Source organism: Lineus longissimus, chromosome 17 (assembly GCF_910592395.1).
Source record: "Lineus longissimus chromosome 17, tnLinLong1.2, whole genome shotgun sequence".
NCBI lineage: Eukaryota > Metazoa > Nemertea > Pilidiophora > Heteronemertea > Lineidae > Lineus > Lineus longissimus.
This window is the reverse complement of record NC_088324.1, coordinates 6,018,210-6,039,019: the sequence shown is the minus strand read 5'-3', so window position 1 is coordinate 6,039,019 and position 20,810 is coordinate 6,018,210. Positions and strand designations below refer to the sequence as shown.

The window sequence follows — 20,810 nt, the reverse complement described above, 5'->3', positions numbered from 1 at the left end:
ATATCTCAATATTGCATTTCAGACAGGTCTTGCAAAAGGTACTAGGCTGACCTAGTACCTTGTCACTAAACAGTAAAACTGTGAACAGGAAGTTCACAGTTGTATGTTTTTCCTTTAAATCTTTCTAAAGCCAATTCTAGGACCACAAAGGGGAATATGAGAAGGTTCGGGTGTATGACTGGTGCATTGCCTATCCAATAAATTAGGGTATATTAAGAATTGGGTAAAGTAAGTCAAAACCGTTCCCTTTTGCGGGCCTAGAATTCGACTTGGAAAAATTTTGAGGAAAACCATTTAACTGTGAACTTCCTGTATGCCTAAACCCTCTTTGTGATCACAATTTTACTCTTGTACATAATGTACAGGGTGTATTTATTTATCTACACTTATATTAATTTAATTTATTCAAGGTTGTGCAATAACATGATATCCATGCGATTGTATACATGACTATATATTAACCTTAAAACACTGTAGACGCGGCTGTTAGATTGTTATAATCCAATACACGAAAAAATGACGCTCTTCACATCCTCTGGCCTGTTCGCATAACCGCAATTTTTGAAATTTACAACAAGGCTTCAAAATTTGGAAAATTCAGAAAAATATCGATTGACCACAAAATGTATAATAAGTTGATCATTCACAATTATCAACAGTCTTCAAAATGAAACGTTACACGCACATTCGCGACTTACATTGTACAGTTACGACCTATAATTGCTCACTAATCATGAGGTGATGTTATGACGGAGAAGTCATTGTGGTGGACTTGGACGGGAGAAGGCCATGAGGGAAAGTGAGGGAAGTAAGAAGTCAGCGACTCCCACATCGCCTTTAATCCCGCGTGTGGATAGTGTACTTTAGTGGGACTGGCCAATTATCGCAAAGATATCAGGCATCGCTCTCAAGCCCGCGTGTTGTTAGTGCACTTTAGTGGGACTGTGATCGCAAAGATATCACGCATCGCTCTCAAGCTCGCGTGTGGACAGTGCAAACGCATGAGTCAGCTTTAGTGCGGAGCTGGCCAATTCCCGCAAAGATATCACGGATAAATAAAGAACGGTGACACTCAGTGTTCATGATAATTATATTTTATTGCTTATGCCACCATTTTGTATAACGAAGTCTACATATAAACATCGAGGAATCATAGCAACGAGCATAGCAACAAGCATAGCAACGGGCGTGTCCGACGTCTTCAATGCGGCATAAGTCATTTATACCGGAACTGAAAAATAAATTAAAAACAATCGGTATCTCTAGGCTTCATCTCCAAATTAACTCAACCCCCCCCCCCCCCCATGATTTCCATCACAATCACGGCCCCGTATAGACCACCAGGGGTGGTGTTCAATATAAATACTCCGCCTCTTAATAATATTTCAGATAAATGACATGTACATAGCATAGTACATGTATAGATGTGGAGTGAAAAAGCCCTCAGCTTCAGGATGCATCATCACCCGCTTTATTTGAGAGGACAACGATGTAATATTTCTTAACAATACCCATGCCGTATGGCAAACTATTTCTTCAAATGAAATCCAAATGAAATGTGTTTATTTGAGCAGAAGACGTTTTTCATACGACTAAAACACGTTTGTTGTTGTCTTATTCAAGTCGATAAATGACATCACAACATGTAGATATAGCATAGTATAGATGTGGAGTGAAAAAGCCCTAAATATCAGGATGCATCATCTCTCGCTTTCTTTGTGAGGACAACGATGTAATATTTGAGAAAAAAATATGTTTTCATACAGCTCAAACACTTTTGTTGTTGTCTTATTTAATTCGATAAATGATGATCACAAATAGAAAGTGAACCGGGTATAAGGACAATACAATCACGGCAGTCGAATGGGAATCTTGTCTGATTGAGAGAGCCGATAACCTGACACGCTGATACTAACTCAAGAGCGGCAGTATTGCTCCTTAATCTTACTCCACCCGCAGCACCTCGACTTGTGGTTTATCTTACCTTAAACACAAGACTTGCAGCAATGCTCCTTACTCTGACTCTGCCCGCAGTACCTCGCCTTGTGGTTTATCTTACCTTAGGCACTCGACTTGCAGCAATGCTCCTTAATCTGACTCTACCCAGAGTACATCGCCTTGTGGTTTATCTTACCTTTAGCACACGACTTGCAGCAATGCTCCTTAATCTGACTCTGCCCGCAGTACCTCGCCTTGTGGTTTATCTTACCTTTAGCACTCGACTTGCAGCAATGCTCCTTAATCTGACTCTGCCCGCAGTACCTCGCCTTTTGGCTTATTTTAACTTAAGCACACGACTTGCAGCAGTGCTCCTTAATCTTACTCTACCCGCAGTACCTCGCCTTGTGGTTTATCTTACCTTAAGCACACGACTTGCAGCAATGTTCCTTAATCTGACTCTGCCCGCAGTACCTCGCCTTTTGGCTTATTTTAACTTAAGCACTCGACTTGCAGCAGTGCTCCTTAATCTGACTCTACCCGCAGTACCTCGCCTTGTGGTTTATCTTACCTTAAGCACACGACTTGCAGCAATGTTCCTTAATCTGACTCTGCCCGCAGTACCTCGCCTTTTGGCTTATTTTAACTTAAAGGCCATATATCAAGGTTTTTTGCCATTTTCTGCTGTAAGACGATTTCAAAAGTGTACCTAACACTTTATACAATACAGAAAACCAAATGCAATTAGCTCCATCCATTTTGAAGATATAGCCAATTATGTGTTTGACAACTTGATTACCTAATCAGGCTAGCAACTGGCTTGTTAGAGCCAGGCGACGGGTTCAGCAAAAGTTGTGATGTAGATCAGGTCATCTGTACATGTCATGCAATCATAAAAGCAGGAGGGCCTTAATTAATTATGCACATCTGGAAGTAATGTGTTTCATTCACTATGGTGTATTGTGTGGCTCCGAATTGTGTCAAGGATAGCACAAAGAACAATCGAATGATGGATGGGACCCATTTTCATGAATTTCCAAAGCCAGTTGAACGAGAGAGGAGGAAGCTGTGGATTCGGAAGTGCAAACGTTTGGAGTGTTGGAAGCCTGGGCCTTCGGCCAAACTTTGCAGTGATCACTTTATCGATACGGATTATCACATGAAGCCGGATATCTGCATTCAACTAAATATTAAATGCCACTTGTTAAAAACAGCTGTTCCAACCATGTCAATTGCATTTAATGCCCGAGGCTGCTGAGGTCGGTTGTTATACATAATGTGTAGGCCCTATTGGGGCCTGTGATACCGCATAGTGTCTTCTTGTGTTCCAGCCATAGCAAGGTGACAGCGACACAGGTCAGTGTCAGTGACAGCCACTGTCAATGACAGATTATTGTCATCTGACATCTAGGCCTATCTAACGTTGCACGGCATTATATCGTCACGTCAAGATGATTGTGCATAATACCGTCACTTTTCAATAGTAGTTCAGCGTCATGACATAACTGGCGATACAACACTGACGAGGCAAAACAATATTGTGCAACATTAGTCTGTTCAAAAATCATACATGTTATGCATCTGCAACCGTCTATCAATGTCTTCTTTGCTATATCGGCAGGTCTGCCATGCAAATTGATTAACCACAAATTCTAATCACTTTCGTCCGAATGATCACTCTCATTATGACCTAGTGATATTAATGGCTCGAACATGTACGGCTCAACGTTTAAATATCCTTCTGTATCGACCAAAACATCCTCAAATTCACTGCTCTCACTCTCTGAACTGTATGCGGAAGCCATCTTGCTTTGTTCTGACTGACCTGATCTACGTCATCAAAAAATCCCTAGCGGCCACATGTGGAACTAATCTAAAGTTGTGTGTGGTGGGAAATTCAAATAGTTTAAAATTGAAAATTGAAATAACTAAATAATGACTTTATTATTAGAATTTTTTTAATGTCTGGGATCTTGTTTTTTTTACCCTCAACATATTTCATGAGTATCAAGCATGTTTTCAAACCTTGATATATGGCCTTTAAGCACACGACTTGCAGCAGTGCTCCTTAATCTGACTCTACCCGCAGTACCTCGCCTTGTGGTTTATCTTACCTTAAGCGCACGTCTTGCAGCAGTGCTCCCTAACTTCACTATAATGCTCGCAGGCCCATGGTATCTGTGCGCATTGTAACTTAACACTATTCCACCTGATCACCGAGTCCCCATACACGCAAGTATCTGGAGAGAAAATTTGACATCAAAATCTGGAATAAGACTGTTCAAGATAAAGGAGTTTATTATATTTCATGAATTATGATAATTGGAATTTGTCTTTCTGTCAGATGAATGACGTCGAAATTGCGTTAACCTATCCGTCCGTCGTTTGGTTAGCTCGGTAACTTTCGATGATTGCCGAAGACATTGACCAATCAGAGGGTTTGTTTTCGTTTAAATCAAGCACATGGTCAAGAAACCACGTGTTTGGGAATCAAGTTATAATTGAATTACGTTTTTTGAAGCGAGAACACGCAGCAGGTTGTCCCCCCCCCCCCCCCCCCCACCCCACCCCACCCCGCTTCAACAACCGCAAAAACAGTTGAAGAGTTGCCCTTAATGCAGTAATAAAGAGATAATAAATCTGTAATTGACAGTGATTGCACACCCCTACGGAGAAGAGGCACGACCCAACTAGATGTCAATTGACATCATTTCGTATCAACTGGCCGGTAAGTTCACTACTTACCTGAGTCCATCGCTGGAGCTGCCGGGTCATGGACACAGTCCCCTTGGACACACCACTGAAAGAAAAACACCGCTCATTGGTCGGATTCGTACTAAAGTCAAAATTGGACATTATGACGAGTTTATGACGACATTAACCCTTATAGTGTTGAAATTCTTACCCTTTTGGGGTCGCGCTCCACCCTGGGGCGAGAGAGGGTTAAATTTCATTTTTTTTTATTTTGGTGACACGGAAATTGCTGCGTGATAAGGTTTGTAAGTGCAGAAGAAGATTTTAAGCGAGGTGAGATAGGCCCTTGAACTGTTTTAATCGGCTCAAATTGGAAATCAATATTCACTTCAGTGATATGAAACTGGGTTACATTACAGCCGATTCGAAGATCTTTAGTGAATCGCCACATGTACGGCATTTTGTGCGAGCATTCTTGCAGCATACGTTTGTGTACATTATACTTGCATTACACGTGAAATGGAAGCCAATACCGGCAGAAATAATATGCTCGAATATTATCGCTGCTTTGGACGGAGTATGGGATATTTTCTGTGGACAATGAATATTATTATCATACTACATGTATTTACCTTCTTATTACCACAGCTTGTTCCACGAAGGGCATGGCCTGCATTTTTTTCGCCCGATCTCGATCCTACCTCCAAACAGAACAGCTCCTTGCAGAAATCTTTCTCTCCTTTCAACCCCTGTGAGGGAAAAAAACCATGTTGGCATCAAATACAGCACAAAAGCGAGGTCATGTCAAATTGATGCCACAAAATGTCAAGTTTAACCCATTCTTCAACGGACTCCTACATTTCAGACAGCCTCCCTCTAACATTGGCACTGACTTCGTTCCTTACAACGCCTCAAGAGCTGGTAAGTTGCCACAATCTTGAAATATAGATCAGAAAAGAATCTGTCTTATTGCTGCCTAGCATAATACCATTAAGCCCCGCGTGGTGGTGCTAAGGCGGCCGCCGCGTAATTCTAAACGATTTTGTTTTTGTAATAATTGCCCAGAATTTTGGAAAATACGAATCATCGGCTAGGTTTTAGTGTTTTAACGACGCAAAGTTGTTTATTACAGTTGGTTTTTCATATCAGTTGTCTATTTCAGTCATAAATTACACAAAATTAATTTGATTGTTAGTATGGACAAGCAGATTTAACTCAATAAAATAGTCCATGTTTGAAAATCGACGACCATCTTCTGTTATATACGTTGTCCCTACGCTCCCGCCAGGTGGCCAGTGTGTAACGTTTCCAATATTGGCCAGTTCCGGGCCACTCTCTGTAATGTAATCAAGAGAGTGGTTGTGTCTCTCTAATTGCTGCGAGGCTATCGCGACACCACAAAGCCCGCGAAAATGATTGCTGCCCTACGCTGCGTATGTAGTTCTCTGTACAATCATCTTAAAACCCGCTAGTAAGTGTAAAATTTTATCTACAAAGATCATATTCTGTTATTTATTAATAAAATAAAACGTTTTTGAGAGAAAATTGCACTAATTCGGCCTGATTAAGATTTACAGTCTGAACTGGCGACACAGTTTATGACGTAGGATTGTCAAAACCCTGACTCTCAGGATGCTGACATCCAAGATGGCGGCAATTGATCAATTCCAGTGTCTGAATTTTTTATTTTTTGGCACCGGGGCGAGTTTGTCTCCCAACGAGAGGACTTGCTGCCATTTTCTGCTTCTTAAACCGGAAGAGACCAACCGGAAGAGGCCAAATGTACGCTTGTATCTCTAGGCAACCATTACCCATGACGAGGCTAGGAGATTTACTGATCCCTATTCCTCCGAATCCCTTTTCCGTTTTGACGAGGCTCCTATGATATCAACTAAGAAAAATAACAGTGCAGACTAGATAAAACTTTCTTATCAGTGTTCACATCGTGACTGTTGAATGTAAATTATGCATGAAAAAAGGTCTGATAGATTTTGACCAATTTACGCACCCTGAGGTATTTGTATCCAGCTCCGAATGCTACCTCGCACTGGTCGTCGGCATCCAACTTCTGGCCTGGTGCCTCCAACTCTAAGACGTCAGAGCCGTGAGCAGCCGAGTCCAGCAGACAGTTTGTTTTAGAGCTAAATACAAAAAGATGAATAATGTGGAGTTAAAAGGGGATTGTCGCTATTCTACACTTTGGTCAGCTACCCCTCAGGAACCATCGCAGATTTTCGAGATCTAGAAAACCGCACGTTGTATAACACAAGCGTTCTTGTCGTTTTCAAGAAGACGTTCAACAAAACCTAAGGCGAAAGCCGTTGCCAAGAATGACACTGTTGAAAGAATTGCGTCCACGTCCGCATTTTGCACAAGAGAGGTTCAAAATATCAAGCGAAAACAGGAACGAGAACGAAGCCACTTTTTTCTCTGATCGATCTTATAGAGTCAAGTTGATCGTGTTGTATTATTTTTTTGGGGCATACTATACTAAACATTAAAACCACGCTCTTTGTTGCAATTCTGACACAGGCAACATGACATCCATCGTCGAAATGCCACCTCTTTCTCGTTTGAGCACCTCAAAAGTTGATTTCCGTGCCGCGGGCATGACACTGCAATTAAGTACAGCAGATCTGCGAGATTAACAATAGAAGACGCCAACATCGTGTCGGCATCTGTTTCGGTCACATACCTCTCGAGGCTGTTGATGGCGTTCTTGAAGTAATTGATAGAGCAGGAGGAGAAACGGTACGGGTTCTTGTAAGTGTCGTCCGCGCTTAACCTGCCGAGTGAAGGCGCCATGATGTAACGGTCTCCTGTGCTACAGTTGTTATCTGAAGAATCGTGTCCTGCACCGATACTGACAAAGAAATTGGAAATGCGTGTACACTTTTGATAAATGCAAATTTTACATGATGCTTGGTGACTGAAAACGAACGTTTTGTCGGTAATTTTTACTCATTCGGTGAGTACTATGACACACCATTGTGCGCACTATAATGTTGAGTTTACGTCACAAGATGGAAACCAATGATGAGAGAATAATGTTTGAATATTATGTGTTACTTGAGGCCGAGTTCATCCATGTGGAACCACTGAGATAATGAGTTCGTTAAACCGAAGACTACTTACTTGTGACCGAGTTCATGTGTAGCCACTCCGATGACCCTCGTCAGATCCAAATTCTCCGTGACGACTGATGTAGCCCATGATGTGCAGATACATTCCTTATACGCCACACCTATAGAAAACATGTAAGTACAAATAGATTCTAAGTTCGCCAAACCTAGAAAAACATATAAGTACAAATAAATTCTAAGTTCGCCAAACCTAAAAAACATGTAAGTGTAAAAAAATTCCAAGTCTGCCAAACCCAGAAGACCCAGAAACTTTCAAGTACGAAATAATTCAAAGTTCGCCAAACTTAGAAAACCTATGATGTTGACGTGGCAATTTGGCGTCCACTGCGCCTGCATGACCGCAACTGAATGAAGAGATCATTCAGGGACTGTCTGACAGCTGTGATTGTTGACCCGACGTCATGACATCATGATGACGTCATGGCAACCTTGTGACGTCATCAGTGACATCGTAGCTTGAGCCTGCATGCTCTGTTGCTCATGGCAACAAGATACAACCAAAATGAAGGATTTTGGCTACTGGGCACCGTGCACTGATGGTATGAAGCAACCATGTATGCCTGATAGGTCATGAAGGTGCAGGAAATGCGGTTTCGACAAGAGAGACTCATCAGATGCATGTGGCGACAAAGAAATACGGTTGGATATACAGAGGTATCCTGATAGCGGGACCGCAAGGAGTCAATTTCTCCCCTTGATTGACCTAGAGTAGATCTTTGTCGGTCCATCCAGGCAGTATAGCCTGCTGAAGGGCGGTCTGAGCCAAGCAGTTGGCAAAAAGTAGGTCAAGATGGTTAAACGTTTAACCTGTGTGCCTAAAGAAGACACGTGAAACCGGGGGGGGGGGGGGGGTTGAAACAGCTGGACAGTAAAGGAAATAAGTATACGGAGGGAAATAGTATTTCAATGACGTGGCAATGTACGTATACTTACCTTGGGAACATGAAATCCACAGGGGGTGGGTGCACTGATGAAAGCTTCATGGAGCTGAAACCTATTGATAATGCACTCTGAAGTGAGTGCGGGGCCCTAGGCCCAAATGGTTGCGAAAAAAAATCGACCACTTACGAAGATGGGAGAGTGTGAGACTTCCTTATCACAGGCACGACAGATGTGCAGTGCCAAAGCCAGAGCGCCCTGGGGTGTTAGGTCTTAGAAAACCTAGATACGTTTCTTACCTAAAATTCCGTCAGCCATTTTGTACCTTCAAAATAAAACGCACTGTTATGGTGACAGTGTTAGCTCTCCAAGGCGAACACAATTCTCTGATAAGGTTATAGCGGTATTATTGAAAGTTACTATATATATTACAATATTGATATCGTCTTAATGACAGCAGTAATCTCGTTATGGCAATTGGTCAAAGTTGCCATCATGGGTGTTGAACGATTCCAAATTCCAACATCGCCCAAGGTATAATAAGAATACTGCTCGAGTGTGTGATCCGGGTCGCCAGATTGCACGAGTTTTCTCCGGCCTAAGAAAGCTCGAGACCGAATGTTTAAGATGCTATTAACCAGTGCCATTTCAACCATTTTGGTCGCTACCACGTTTATTTTGCTGTAGAATTTGATCGTCAGAGTAACTGTGACCAATTTTTGAAGGGGATTGTGTGGTGATCCCGGTCTTGACGGCACCGTTGCTAACTGTTGCGTACCGTTGCTAAGCATGGTGGCGTCATCACCGGGTTCGGCGCTTGTGACGTCATGATTTTGAAGAAGTTTGTTCTTACTTTTTGTGGCAAATCATGATGTTTTTCACAGCATGTCTGACAGTTAAGTACATTTAGGGTATATGATAAATATCATGAAATTACGCGATGGTATGTCACAACGAATATATCAGAATAACGTTTTCAGATTTGTTTAAATTGTGATAGTGGTGGAACGCTGCCAAAGCTAGATGAATATATCAATAGGTCAAAAGGTCCGTTTGAGATTTTTATTTTCATATCACGCGGGCAGAAAATTCGGTGGTGACGCTGCATGTGGTTTAAGGGTGTTACCAGGGGTTACGGTGCAGCCATTTTGAATTGCTAATCAAGTAGACCCAGGTTGGAGAGGAGAAGATAATATCCAAAGGTCTCCGAAGTGACGTCACGCACCACTCCATTTGTCAGGGGGTCGAAAGTGGATTAGGCCTCTGAACTGAAAGACTTACGCGGTCATGAGCATGGCATGGTCATGGTCGGGGAGAGAGGACTTTGCCGAGTTGTACCATTTCGTGAAAATGCTCAGTACTGAGTAAACATCCACAACTCCATCGCTGGCGATAGGGTGCGTCCAGTTGTCGGGAAACTGAAGATCAAGAAAATCTCATAAACGCCATGCATGGATAGGTTTTGTCACTGACTATGGTCCATTCTATTAGAAGCTGGCACTACTCGCAAAAATAGGCCTTATGGCCGGGAGATTTCATGCCCATGTAAAAATCGGCGTTGTGTGTTGTTGTCGACACGGTATTATAGATCCACAGTATCGAAGAATCGGCATAGAAAGAAATGTCAGTATTTCTCCTCGAATATATAAGCCTCGTTCTAGCGATGCTTTGGGTGGTTCTGAGGTAGTCTTATCTACTTTATACTCTTTGTAAAATTGCTGAAATTTTCGGAAATATGTCGCGGGACGGGTGAATCTCATGTTTACCGTGTATGAACACTAGGCCTTAAGGGGGCTCAGCACCATACATATAGGACTTATAGTTCTTGACCTGAGATTCAGAAATTCAGAGTTTCAAATCAGAAATTACTCTACTGAATTTCTGAATAATGACTACTCGATTGCTGATTATTTACTTACTGCACTGATTTGCAAAGCAACCAGTCGAACGTAGATGGAGAAGGAAGAATCTTCAATGTTTGCGTAACGGAGGTCCATCTGCGAACAAAAATCAACAACGATATTTTTACCAGCAGGAACATGCTCAACAGAACACTCGATGAATTTTGAGTGGTGAAAAAGGAAGATATCGTAAGTTCATTTCATCCTTCAAAGAATTATTCATATCTGATGGAAAATAAATAATAAACATGTGCGGACTGTCATACCAGAGGCACAAAATATGTCCTGCCACGTAGAACTCGTGGGCTACTTTGTCAACACGTAACACACGGTTGCAGGTCAAAAATAAGGCCGCACCAGACCGATTTTTTTTATTTTTTCAAACGTCTTCGATATGTAAGAAAAAGAATTTAAAAAAAAAGAATGTGGACGCTGTACAAGGATGTTAATCTTATTTACGACCTGATCACAAATCCATTGGTTTTATCATTGAATGAGAGGAAATGCATGTCAACTTACTCCATTTATGACGTAGCTGAAGTGCTCTCTAATTTCGGTTATATTCTGGTTGTGGCTAAAATACAAAAACTCTAATCACGTGAGATTACACACGCACTTTTAGCTAAAGGAATAAATCTTTAAAATACACAATTTTTAGAGAGACCGTCTTGCCTTTCCTTCACCATATTAGCCGTCCTGACATAACCAGTGGTTTTCAATATACTCCGCCAGTCGATATATTTGTGTAATGACGATGGAGTAAAAAAAACCTGATCTCATGATGCCTAGTATTAGCTGGAGATTTTGTTTCGTGTGAAAGAAGCACCTGACATATCACGATGACAATGAAATGTTGTCACGAATTCAAAAACCTGGCCCACGGCCGAAGGTATGTATATTCAAACCTTTACGACATTTACAGTTGGTCCACGCGGCAGTGCTTTGTTGCCGAGTCACTTCACGCCGCACCCAAGACGATGCAAAAAATGGCATTCGCGCGCTCGTTGTGTGAAATCGCTTCAATCTCATTCAGTGTAATGGCTAGCTTTCCACCTGACTGCTGTCTACTCACTTCTTATAGCACTTGTAGTCGCAGAAGAACATCAATTCAGCGCCGTATGCTGTCTTACAGCCATCTCTTTTCGACACGATGATCGGTGGCTCAGCTCTCTTGCTCATTGTCGTCCAGTTGCCATGGCTAGGAAGAGCATCTGAGGAGGGGAAATGATTGATTAACGGATTAGGAGTTAGGGGACACGAATTCGGAGAGGGACCTGTCCTTTACGAATGCTGGTGCATTAGCCTTCTACAGTTTCACCATTTTGGCATCAGGAGCAGGGGTTCGTGAAATAAATGGAAAATTGTGCGTCGTCGCGTACAGTAGTATAATGTTCAGTGCAATCAATTGAAACTTCGGGTTGCTACGCCAGCAGTATGCACCCCCATCGTGGGTTGTAAGTTTATTAGAGTGGTCAACGAAATGAAAAGAAATTCTGTGTTTTCCGCCAAAATGACAATCATGAAAAATCAGATATTTCCAGGAATCGCAATTGGTAAAAAGGCGCGAATATGTGGCGCTTTCTATGCAGTAAGTTACAACTTACCATTTCCAAAGTCAATCTTTTCATTCCTCTTTCTGACCATCAAGTGTGGTACACCCCCATCAACATTACGTTTCCTGTCCGTGGTGATCTCCTGGCTGGGCTCGAGGTGGATGGTGTAGTCGCCATCATGAAGCATACCCCTCTATTGGCAGAAGGAAACATTAAAATAGTAATTCATGGTGTCCACGAAAGGTCTAGACCATGCATATGTAGACGTAAACAACTAGTGTGCAGTCTTAGTCTAAGGACAGAATTACAAATACTACAACTAGAAATAACCGAAAGCCGTTATTTTGCCTCCTGCTATAAAGCCATTATCAATAATCAAACAATGGGGCTACGACTAAGTTGGGACTAAGTTTCCTTTCACATCCACAACCGAACCAGAATCGCCTGTCGCCATCAGTAGCGACCGCTGTGCCACTGTATAGAATCCGCCCTAGGCGACTCGAATTGCAATGGCTGGCCATTTCTCCATCAAGGCAAGACATCTATACTTACCACACTCCTTCTGTAAACGCCACTTCCAGTGAGATCACTTGATATGAGAAAGGCCGCTCCGTTTTCTGCGTCGTGGTAAGCTGTACCCTAAAATCATAGACATAAGTACATAAAAGCCCTGCTTGGAGAGCCGCTTGCCAAACAGCACTAAAAATCAACTCTGTTCGGCAAGCCGGGCTTGCCAAACAGGGCAAAAATACTACCCTCTTTGGCGAGCCGGAGAGGTTACAACATTTTGGCCAATCAGAGAGCAGTGACGTCATATTCGAATTTATATGCGCATCTATACTATAATGCGCGTTGTGGCCGCTGAATAGGAGGCGATTTTTGTTTCAAAATTGGGCCTCGAAAATGCGTCGAATTCTTGCAACTTTTGGCTTCGTAGGTGTGGATCATAAGTAAGAGTGTCACTGAGGGTGTCATACGTCGAATATCTTGGTGGTTTTGGAATAAATAACAACTTTTCAGAGAGCACGTCGACTGGAGAGCTCCGCTCATTCTCAAAAGCATACACAAACTTCACACATATTCTCCCTGCCACATCAGTATTAGCTTCCAGCACGTATGTAGTGCTATACGACCTGGTCCATGGTGCAGGTTATTAGCAGGGAGATTAATAATTAGCCTGTTCTATTTTAGTTCTATTCGAGAAACACTGTCCTGAGTGATAAGGCAAATTCTGCAGAGTGGCCTGCCGGAACATGCAGTGGGCATCAATAAACAGTTATAACAGGATGGACAAAATATGTACAGTGGCCAGCGCCTGCTCTTTGATTTATTCTTTACTGACTGATGTTGTCAGTTTGAATTGCGTTCTGCATCTCTCCATGCACCAGGCTTTGGTCCGACAGTGGCATTGGGTACCGGAGTGGGTAGGTGATATGCCTAATATGTGAGGGCCTTATTTGGAACAGGACCTGCTGTCACTGGTCTCAATGCATTGTGCAAAATAGCGTACTCCAATCAATCTATTGGGGGTTGCATGTAGATAGCAGCAATAAGTCCCTAAATGCAGTTCATTTCGTGTTTAACCTTTAATAAAACTTCAGTAACGTTAGATCTTTAATGTAGTTCAATCATCGTGCCCATTTAACTAAGGTATTACATTTCAACTTTGCCCGCTCCATGGGTATATGCTAGTATTTAACAATGGCCGACTTCCCGCTCTCGATTCAATTTCTGTTACTAAACTCGGGTTTTGGTCAATAATCCATGAAGAAGCATGTACATGTACATGACTGTATGGATTTACAAAAAAGTCATAAACGTGATTTAACTGATATGCATGTTAAAGAGGTTGAATAGCGCCTCCAGAGGCAAGCAACAGCGCCACCCGTAGCAGAAATAAGAACTGCTTAGTGACGTCATGGTTTCCATATACGGCATCTCATTTGCATATTTTTACAACCTTATTTACTACTATGTGTATGCCAGTAGCACGTGTATGGCTGGCGGGAGTGGACAAATATCTGAATTAAGGGTCGGGATAAATCAGATTTATACCACGACTATATTCATAATAGTAGACAGCCAATCAGACCCCCGCATTTCATGAATTATGGTGACCATTAAATCTGAATTATACCACGACATAAATGAATCAACCCACGACTATAATCGTTTTAGACCCACGACTATATTCGTAATAGCAGACAGCCAATCAGAGAGCCGAATTTATGGACGGAAGTGCGATTTATGGACGCCGGAAGTGCGATATATGGACGCCGGAAGTGCTATTTATGGACGCCGGATATTAGAATGTTGGACGACCTAATTCATGAAATGCGGGGTTCTGATTGGCTGTCTGCTATTACGAATATAGTCGTGTATGGCTGGCGGGAGTGGACAAATATCTGAATTAAGGGTCGGGATAAATCAGATTTATACCACGACTATATTCATAATAGCAGACAGCCAATCAGAGAGCCGAATTTCATGAATTATGGTGACCATTAAATCTGAATTATACCACGACATAAATGAATCAACCCACGACTATAATCGTTCGTTATAATAATTCGCCGGAAGTGCTATTTATGGCGTCCATATATCGCACTTCCGGCGTCCATAAATCGCACTTCCGTCCATAAATTCGGCTCTCTGATTGGCTGTCTGCTATTACGAATATAGTCGTGGGTCTAAAACGATTATAGTCGTGGGTTGATTCATTTATGTCGTGGTATAATTCAGATTTAATGGTCACCATAATTCATGAAATGTGGGGGTCTGATTGGCTGTCTACTATTATGAATATAGTCGTGGTATAAATCTGATTTATCCCGACCCTTAATTCAGATATTTGTCCACTCGCGCCAGCCATAGTCGTGGGTCTAAAACGATTATAGTCGTGGGTTGATTCATTTATGTCGTGGTATAATTCAGATTTAATGGTCACCATAATTCATGAAATGCGGGGGTCTGATTGGCTGTCTACTATTATGAATATAGTCGTGGTATAAATCCGATTTATCCCGACCCTTAATTCAGATATTTGTCCACTCCCGCCAGCCATACACGACTATATTCGTAATAGCAGACAGCCAATCAGAACCCCGCATTTCATGAATTAGGTCGTCCAACATTCTAATATCCGGCGTCCATAAATAGCACTTCCGGCGTCCATATATCGCACTTCCGGCGTCCATAAATCGCACTTCCGTCCATAAATTCGGCTCTCTGATTGGCTGTCTGCTATTACGAATATAGTCGTGGGTCTAAAACGATTATAGTCGTGGGTTGATTCATTTATGTCGTGGTATAATTCAGATTTAATGGTCACCATAATTCATGAAATGCGGGGGTCTGATTGGCTGTCTACTATTATGAATATAGTCGTGGTATAAATCTGATTTATCCCGACCCTTAATTCAGATATTTGTCCACTCCCGCCAGCCATACACGTGGATCATGCCGGGCGGCGCTGTCAGGTGTTTCCACTATGGGTTACATAATCGGCTACAAAGAGGCCAGTGTTCTAGTAAATGAAGTTAGCAATGATAGCGAAAGAATGTTAGTGTATGTTACGCAGTCAATAGCGATAGTAGTGAGTTGGAGAGAGGAGAAAATGGAAAATGGAGAGAATAGTAGTATGGATTTCGAGTCCCAAGAAGAAACTTTGCAAAGTTTTCATCAAACTGATAATCATATTCCTTCCTTCTCTGTCTCCAACAATTAAAAGTTGCTGCAGTCAACCTGATGCGTTTATCCGCGAGCGAATCGACGAGACAAGCATTTTTCAAGCATCCGAATGGTACCTTACAGATCCGCAAGGGGCGCGTTACCGAAAATGTTGCAAAAATCAATAACGTGATCGTAAATATTGTCATATTTTTCAAAATGAGAGTATGTAAATGATACGCAGACGGTAAACCAATGAAAGGCCAGTATCTATTGAACCTTACAAGTGATTTGGGGGCCTTGAAACTCCTTATATTTATCAATGAAACCTTATTCCCGCCTAAGGTTTTGACCGGGCCGTTCAAAACTCCCCATTTTTTGGCGGGCCATTCCCTTTAAATGCATTAGTGTGCATTTCTAAAGGCGTTTCACTGTAACGCCGGTGTTGCTGACCGTGTTGCCACGAATGATAATGTGCTCCTGGATGGTTGAATATGCATGAGTTCGGCTCTCCATCTAGGGCAGAAAAAGGCGCTGTTTGGTAAGCCAGGCTTGCCAAATAGTCACTTCCTAATGATTTATCGGGAAGCAAATACATACAATATAAATTGTTGCCCTACACTGTATACAGTTGTATCTTAACGAATGAGATGAATCAAAATGTACACATGATAAATGCATGTAAGGGTTTAAGCCAAATGGTGTGTTCAACAATATTTGAAAAGGCGATACCTCACACCATGCGCTCAAACATGTGATTTCTAAACATGTAAACGTTTGGCCACAAAGGTCGAGTCATTGTTTTTTTCATACATTTTTCGTTTTTTAAACCGTGCCGGAGAACGCGATATTAAACCTGCTATAAAACTGGTTGTGTAGTAGGTCAAAATTTATAAGATATGAATATTCCATTAGATGAGAAAAATGGAACCATACGATGCCCCTGGATGTCCATTTAGCTCGGGACATCATACTTTATAACTGCTAACCACAAAGATATGTGATAATGTGGAGTAGAAAAACGCATTTCAAAAATTATTCTCAAATCAGTGCCATCACTTAATCTCAAAACTGTCGAAATGTAAACGTCGAAACATATCGCTTTTCATATCAATGTTGTCTTTGACACTAAATTGTTTTACAGAAATCTATGTATTCGAAGCTGGTATTTGCTTTAAAATGGCCATGTTCAGCTGATCGAAAATTTGTTTTAATTCCAGTTGTGCGGATTGGCTTCATGAGTCAAAGCGTGACCCGAGAGAGCTCTCTCCCAACGCGCATCTTTTGGGGCCTAGGTAGGTGGCCATACGTTCTCTAGTTGCCTGCTCGACTCTTTATTTGAAAGACTCTGATAAAAGGCAGTGTCAATCAACGCGGCAAAGCGGGAAACCATGCGCCTAGAAGGTGCCGGATTATGGTACCAAAATAGGCGGGGCATCGTGACTCAAATATTCAGTTACTGCCAGGTATCACGAAGTTTCAATTCCATCAGAATAGCTAGTTGTATGTTTGATAAGCAAAAAACACAAAGGATTTTAAAAGATGCCACTCAATTTGGCTAATTACTAATATAAATGCATTGCTAACGAAATTCAACTTCCTGCTGCCCTTTTTTTGGAACATTGCATTCGGAACTTGATACGTGTAGCTGAATTCACTTGGGATACACTTTCACGTAAGAGAGTTTTTCTTTCAATTTTCCAAAGGTAACTTGAAAAAAAACACGAGAGTTCACAGATACATAATCACATGAAGTTTGGTTGCAATCCGATCATCAGTTTCAGAGTAATAGGACTTTGTTTAATTTTGGGGATTTTAAGGATTGCGGCCATATTGGTAGATTAATTTGACTGAAAATCAGGGATGTTGTAGAGAGTACATATATATACAATCACATGAAATTAAGTTGCAATCCGACTTTGTTTAATTTTCAAGATGGCCGCCTGGCGGCCTTATTTGAATTCCGAGCGGGACAAAATTTTGGGGTAGAATAGAGGGTCCCTTGATATTATGCCCTCACAAGTTTAGAACCGTCTAGCTTAAATAGAAACGAAACGTGTCACCTATCGGTGATTTAGTGAATTTGACCTCTGTGACCTTGAAAAGTAGGTCAAATCAAAGACCCGGGTGATATGTAATAAAAATTTCGTCACTCTACGTACAACCATTAGCTTCAAAAAGGAAAAAAAATCAATTTCCAAGATGGCCCCTGGAGGCCAGGAAGTAGGTCATCTCGCCAAAAAGAAAATATATCTGGGCATATTGCCAAAAGCTACCATCACACCAAGTTTTAGCCATCTAGCCCTAGCGGTGACGAAACGTGCTCCGCTAACGGACGAAGACGACGGAGACCGACGGACGACGACGGACGCCACGGTATCGTATAAGCTCCCCAGAGGTGAGCTCAAAATGAAGGTCGAATCGTAATCATAGGTCATTGATTCCTATAGCAACGAACTTTTCAAGTGGAGGTCGACATTCTCAGGCAAAGAAAACAGGCTATATTTGGTCCCTCCGTACAACGGCACATTGCAGCTGCGAGATATCATTATACCGCAGCTGCAGCACAAAGAAGCCATACCAATGGAACGTTGTGTTGTCTACTTACCAGTGAACGAGATCTCGGCTCCTTCCTTGGCTTTCCATCTTCACCAGTTATGAACACGGGGACGTTCTTGTTGAAATTGTCTCTGCGACGTAGGGTCAAGCTTCTCTCCTTTCCTGGATGGTCAATCTTCAAGGTCACGATCGGAGGATCAGCTTCCCCGCTTTGGTCGAGATCTCTGATGAATACACGCTCGCTATCTTAAAGGGACAGAACAATCAGAAGTTCAAATGATGAATGAAACGGCTCAGCCCCATTGTGCTCACCGTATAGATATTTGGTGGTTAGGAATTCATCCTGGTTAAGAAACATGCTACATGTATAGTACATAGATCAAATCAAAGTCAGTATGTCTTGTGATGTATCGTTGCTTGGAGTACCTACCATATTTTTTTTATTGAAAACGAGTCACTCACAAGAGAGATATCACACTTTTTAGGATTCCACTTCTGGCCCCCTGGTGGCCAAATCAAGAATCAGATCGATCAGACCGAAATTCATTGACAAGAGGTCACCTGACCTGGGGAGGGGGTCCTGTGTACAAACTTTCAAGTTCATAGCCCTAGCGGTTTAGAAATGTGCCACTGTTTTTGAAACAGGATACGGCGACGACGACGGACGACGGACACTGCGGTGTTTTATCGACTCCCCTACGGTGAGCCAAAAACCGAGAAAGCTGTGACGAACTTGGAGTCATTTGTAATGCTCTATCCACTCAGTTTCGCCTTTGTGAATTTCGGCAATTTTCTTCAATCTCATGACAGGTTTGAATTCATGGATGAACTGTCAATCGTTCAACATAGTCAGAGATAAGTTTTGTTAAAATCGACACGGACGCCCATTTCGCTGTGATTGAACATGTGATTCAAATCGCAGTCAAATACGCGAACTTTACCAAAACAGGCTATGACTAACACCTTCATAAAATTGCTTGCCTATATATCTGCTGGCGACGACCGCCAACAGGGCGCACACGCAGATAATCACGGACTTCATGGTGTCTTCAGTGTGTCAGGTCGGTCTTTTGAGTGAGGATGAGGCCGAGTCTCATTCCTTTTTAAGGCCTGGACAGTCATTGTTGGAGAGTGTTTTTCTATCACACTCTTGTTTCCGGGGATTTGCAATCACAAGATCAATATTACCATCGACTAATCAGAATAAAGGCTTGACGCCACTAGGCTCCTTGGGCAGCCCATTGCATCATCCTAGGAACGAGGCCGCCGGTCCACTGCGTCCGGAGTGCAGATACCACTAGAGTTTTTTTCTCGCGCTGCGATTGCCACGAGACAAAACTTAATCTGTTCCACACCAGTAGTGGTTATTTAGTATTAATTATAGATATCCACGGTAGTGCGGGCGGCCTCATTTATGACACCCTGGCTTAAGGACCATTGGCATTATCTTTTTGTTTTTTTTACATTAAGTAGTTTTCATCAACAAATTGCACAAAAAAGGACAAATTCAAAATCTGACTCAATGATGTTAACACCGATTAGACCCGAGTTAGCTCTCCATGCATCGACCCTTTCCACGTAGAACGATGCACCAGTAAAGGTGTTTCCTGGACCATGGATCTACCCTGTGACGTCTTGGTGCTGATATCGATTTTTCCGACGTCACTCTGATGGCGCTTGGAAATAACGTTGCGTTTGAAAAGCGGGCTGACGTGAACTAGGATCAGGGCGTGCACTCACGTGGCGGGAAAGGTCTTTCGCGCCAGGATTTGCGCGTTATAAAAAGAACGAATAAGGCGTTTTTCTATATCTAAGAGCTGAAACATAATTGGAAAAGCATCGAACACGTTCAGAAAAATAGTTTACTGATGAACCAGAGGAAGAACAAACATACTGCAATAAAAAAACGACTATTTCTTATTAAAAAACAGCGCCAGCGAGTAATCTGAATGACAAAATCACCGCTGAATCACAAATACATTATAGTTAGGCGGCGGCGAATATACCGCGTCATCAGTGAGAGGGATTATCGTAATGACAAGGCAGCTAAAAATGTTTGCACGACAAACAAGAGGACCTCGCATCTATTAAAGCTTTAATCGTTATATTATACGGTAGTGAGCGCTCTAATGATTGAAAAAAAACGTTATATCCAGCAGAATATTTTCAGCGTGTGGCATAGGCGCGCTCACCCGATGACATATTATGAATTAAGTTATTAGCACAGTGGTTACGGATAATATTGATCCTTATGGTAAAAAAAATGTGATTCACTTGTAAATAAACTAGCCTACATGCACACGAATGTTATTAATTTGCTAAACAATTTAACTTACTGGAATTGAATTTTCGTCATTAAGAACGCGAATTTAATTCTTTGACAAACTAACATATCCGCCGTTGTGTCAATTTGCCCCTGCGCGCTGGTCAGGATATTGACAATTAAGACAGAATGATCGTGTTTTAGTATCCTT

At 42.0% G+C, this 20,810-nt stretch overlaps 1 protein-coding gene across 1 annotated transcript; it reads right to left on the bottom strand.

Moving 5' to 3' along the window:
• Positions 1–1,078: 1,078 nt before the first annotated feature.
• On the bottom strand, positions 1,079–19,406 carry LOC135501313 (A disintegrin and metalloproteinase with thrombospondin motifs like). The gene is made up of 16 exons (XM_064793364.1): positions 19,318–19,406; positions 18,386–18,582; positions 12,661–12,747; positions 12,160–12,301; positions 11,628–11,766; positions 11,075–11,129; positions 10,574–10,651; positions 9,936–10,072; positions 8,954–8,979; positions 7,768–7,876; positions 7,328–7,495; positions 6,641–6,773; positions 5,265–5,381; positions 4,684–4,738; positions 4,053–4,178; positions 1,079–1,231 (listed from the first exon to the last, which is right to left on the bottom strand). The coding sequence occupies exons 1-15, from the start codon at positions 19,376–19,378 to the stop codon at positions 4,054–4,056; spliced, it is 1,629 nt and encodes a 542-aa protein (XP_064649434.1). The 5' UTR covers positions 19,379–19,406; the 3' UTR covers positions 1,079–1,231; position 4,053.
• Between the last annotated feature and the right edge of the window lie 1,404 nt (positions 19,407–20,810).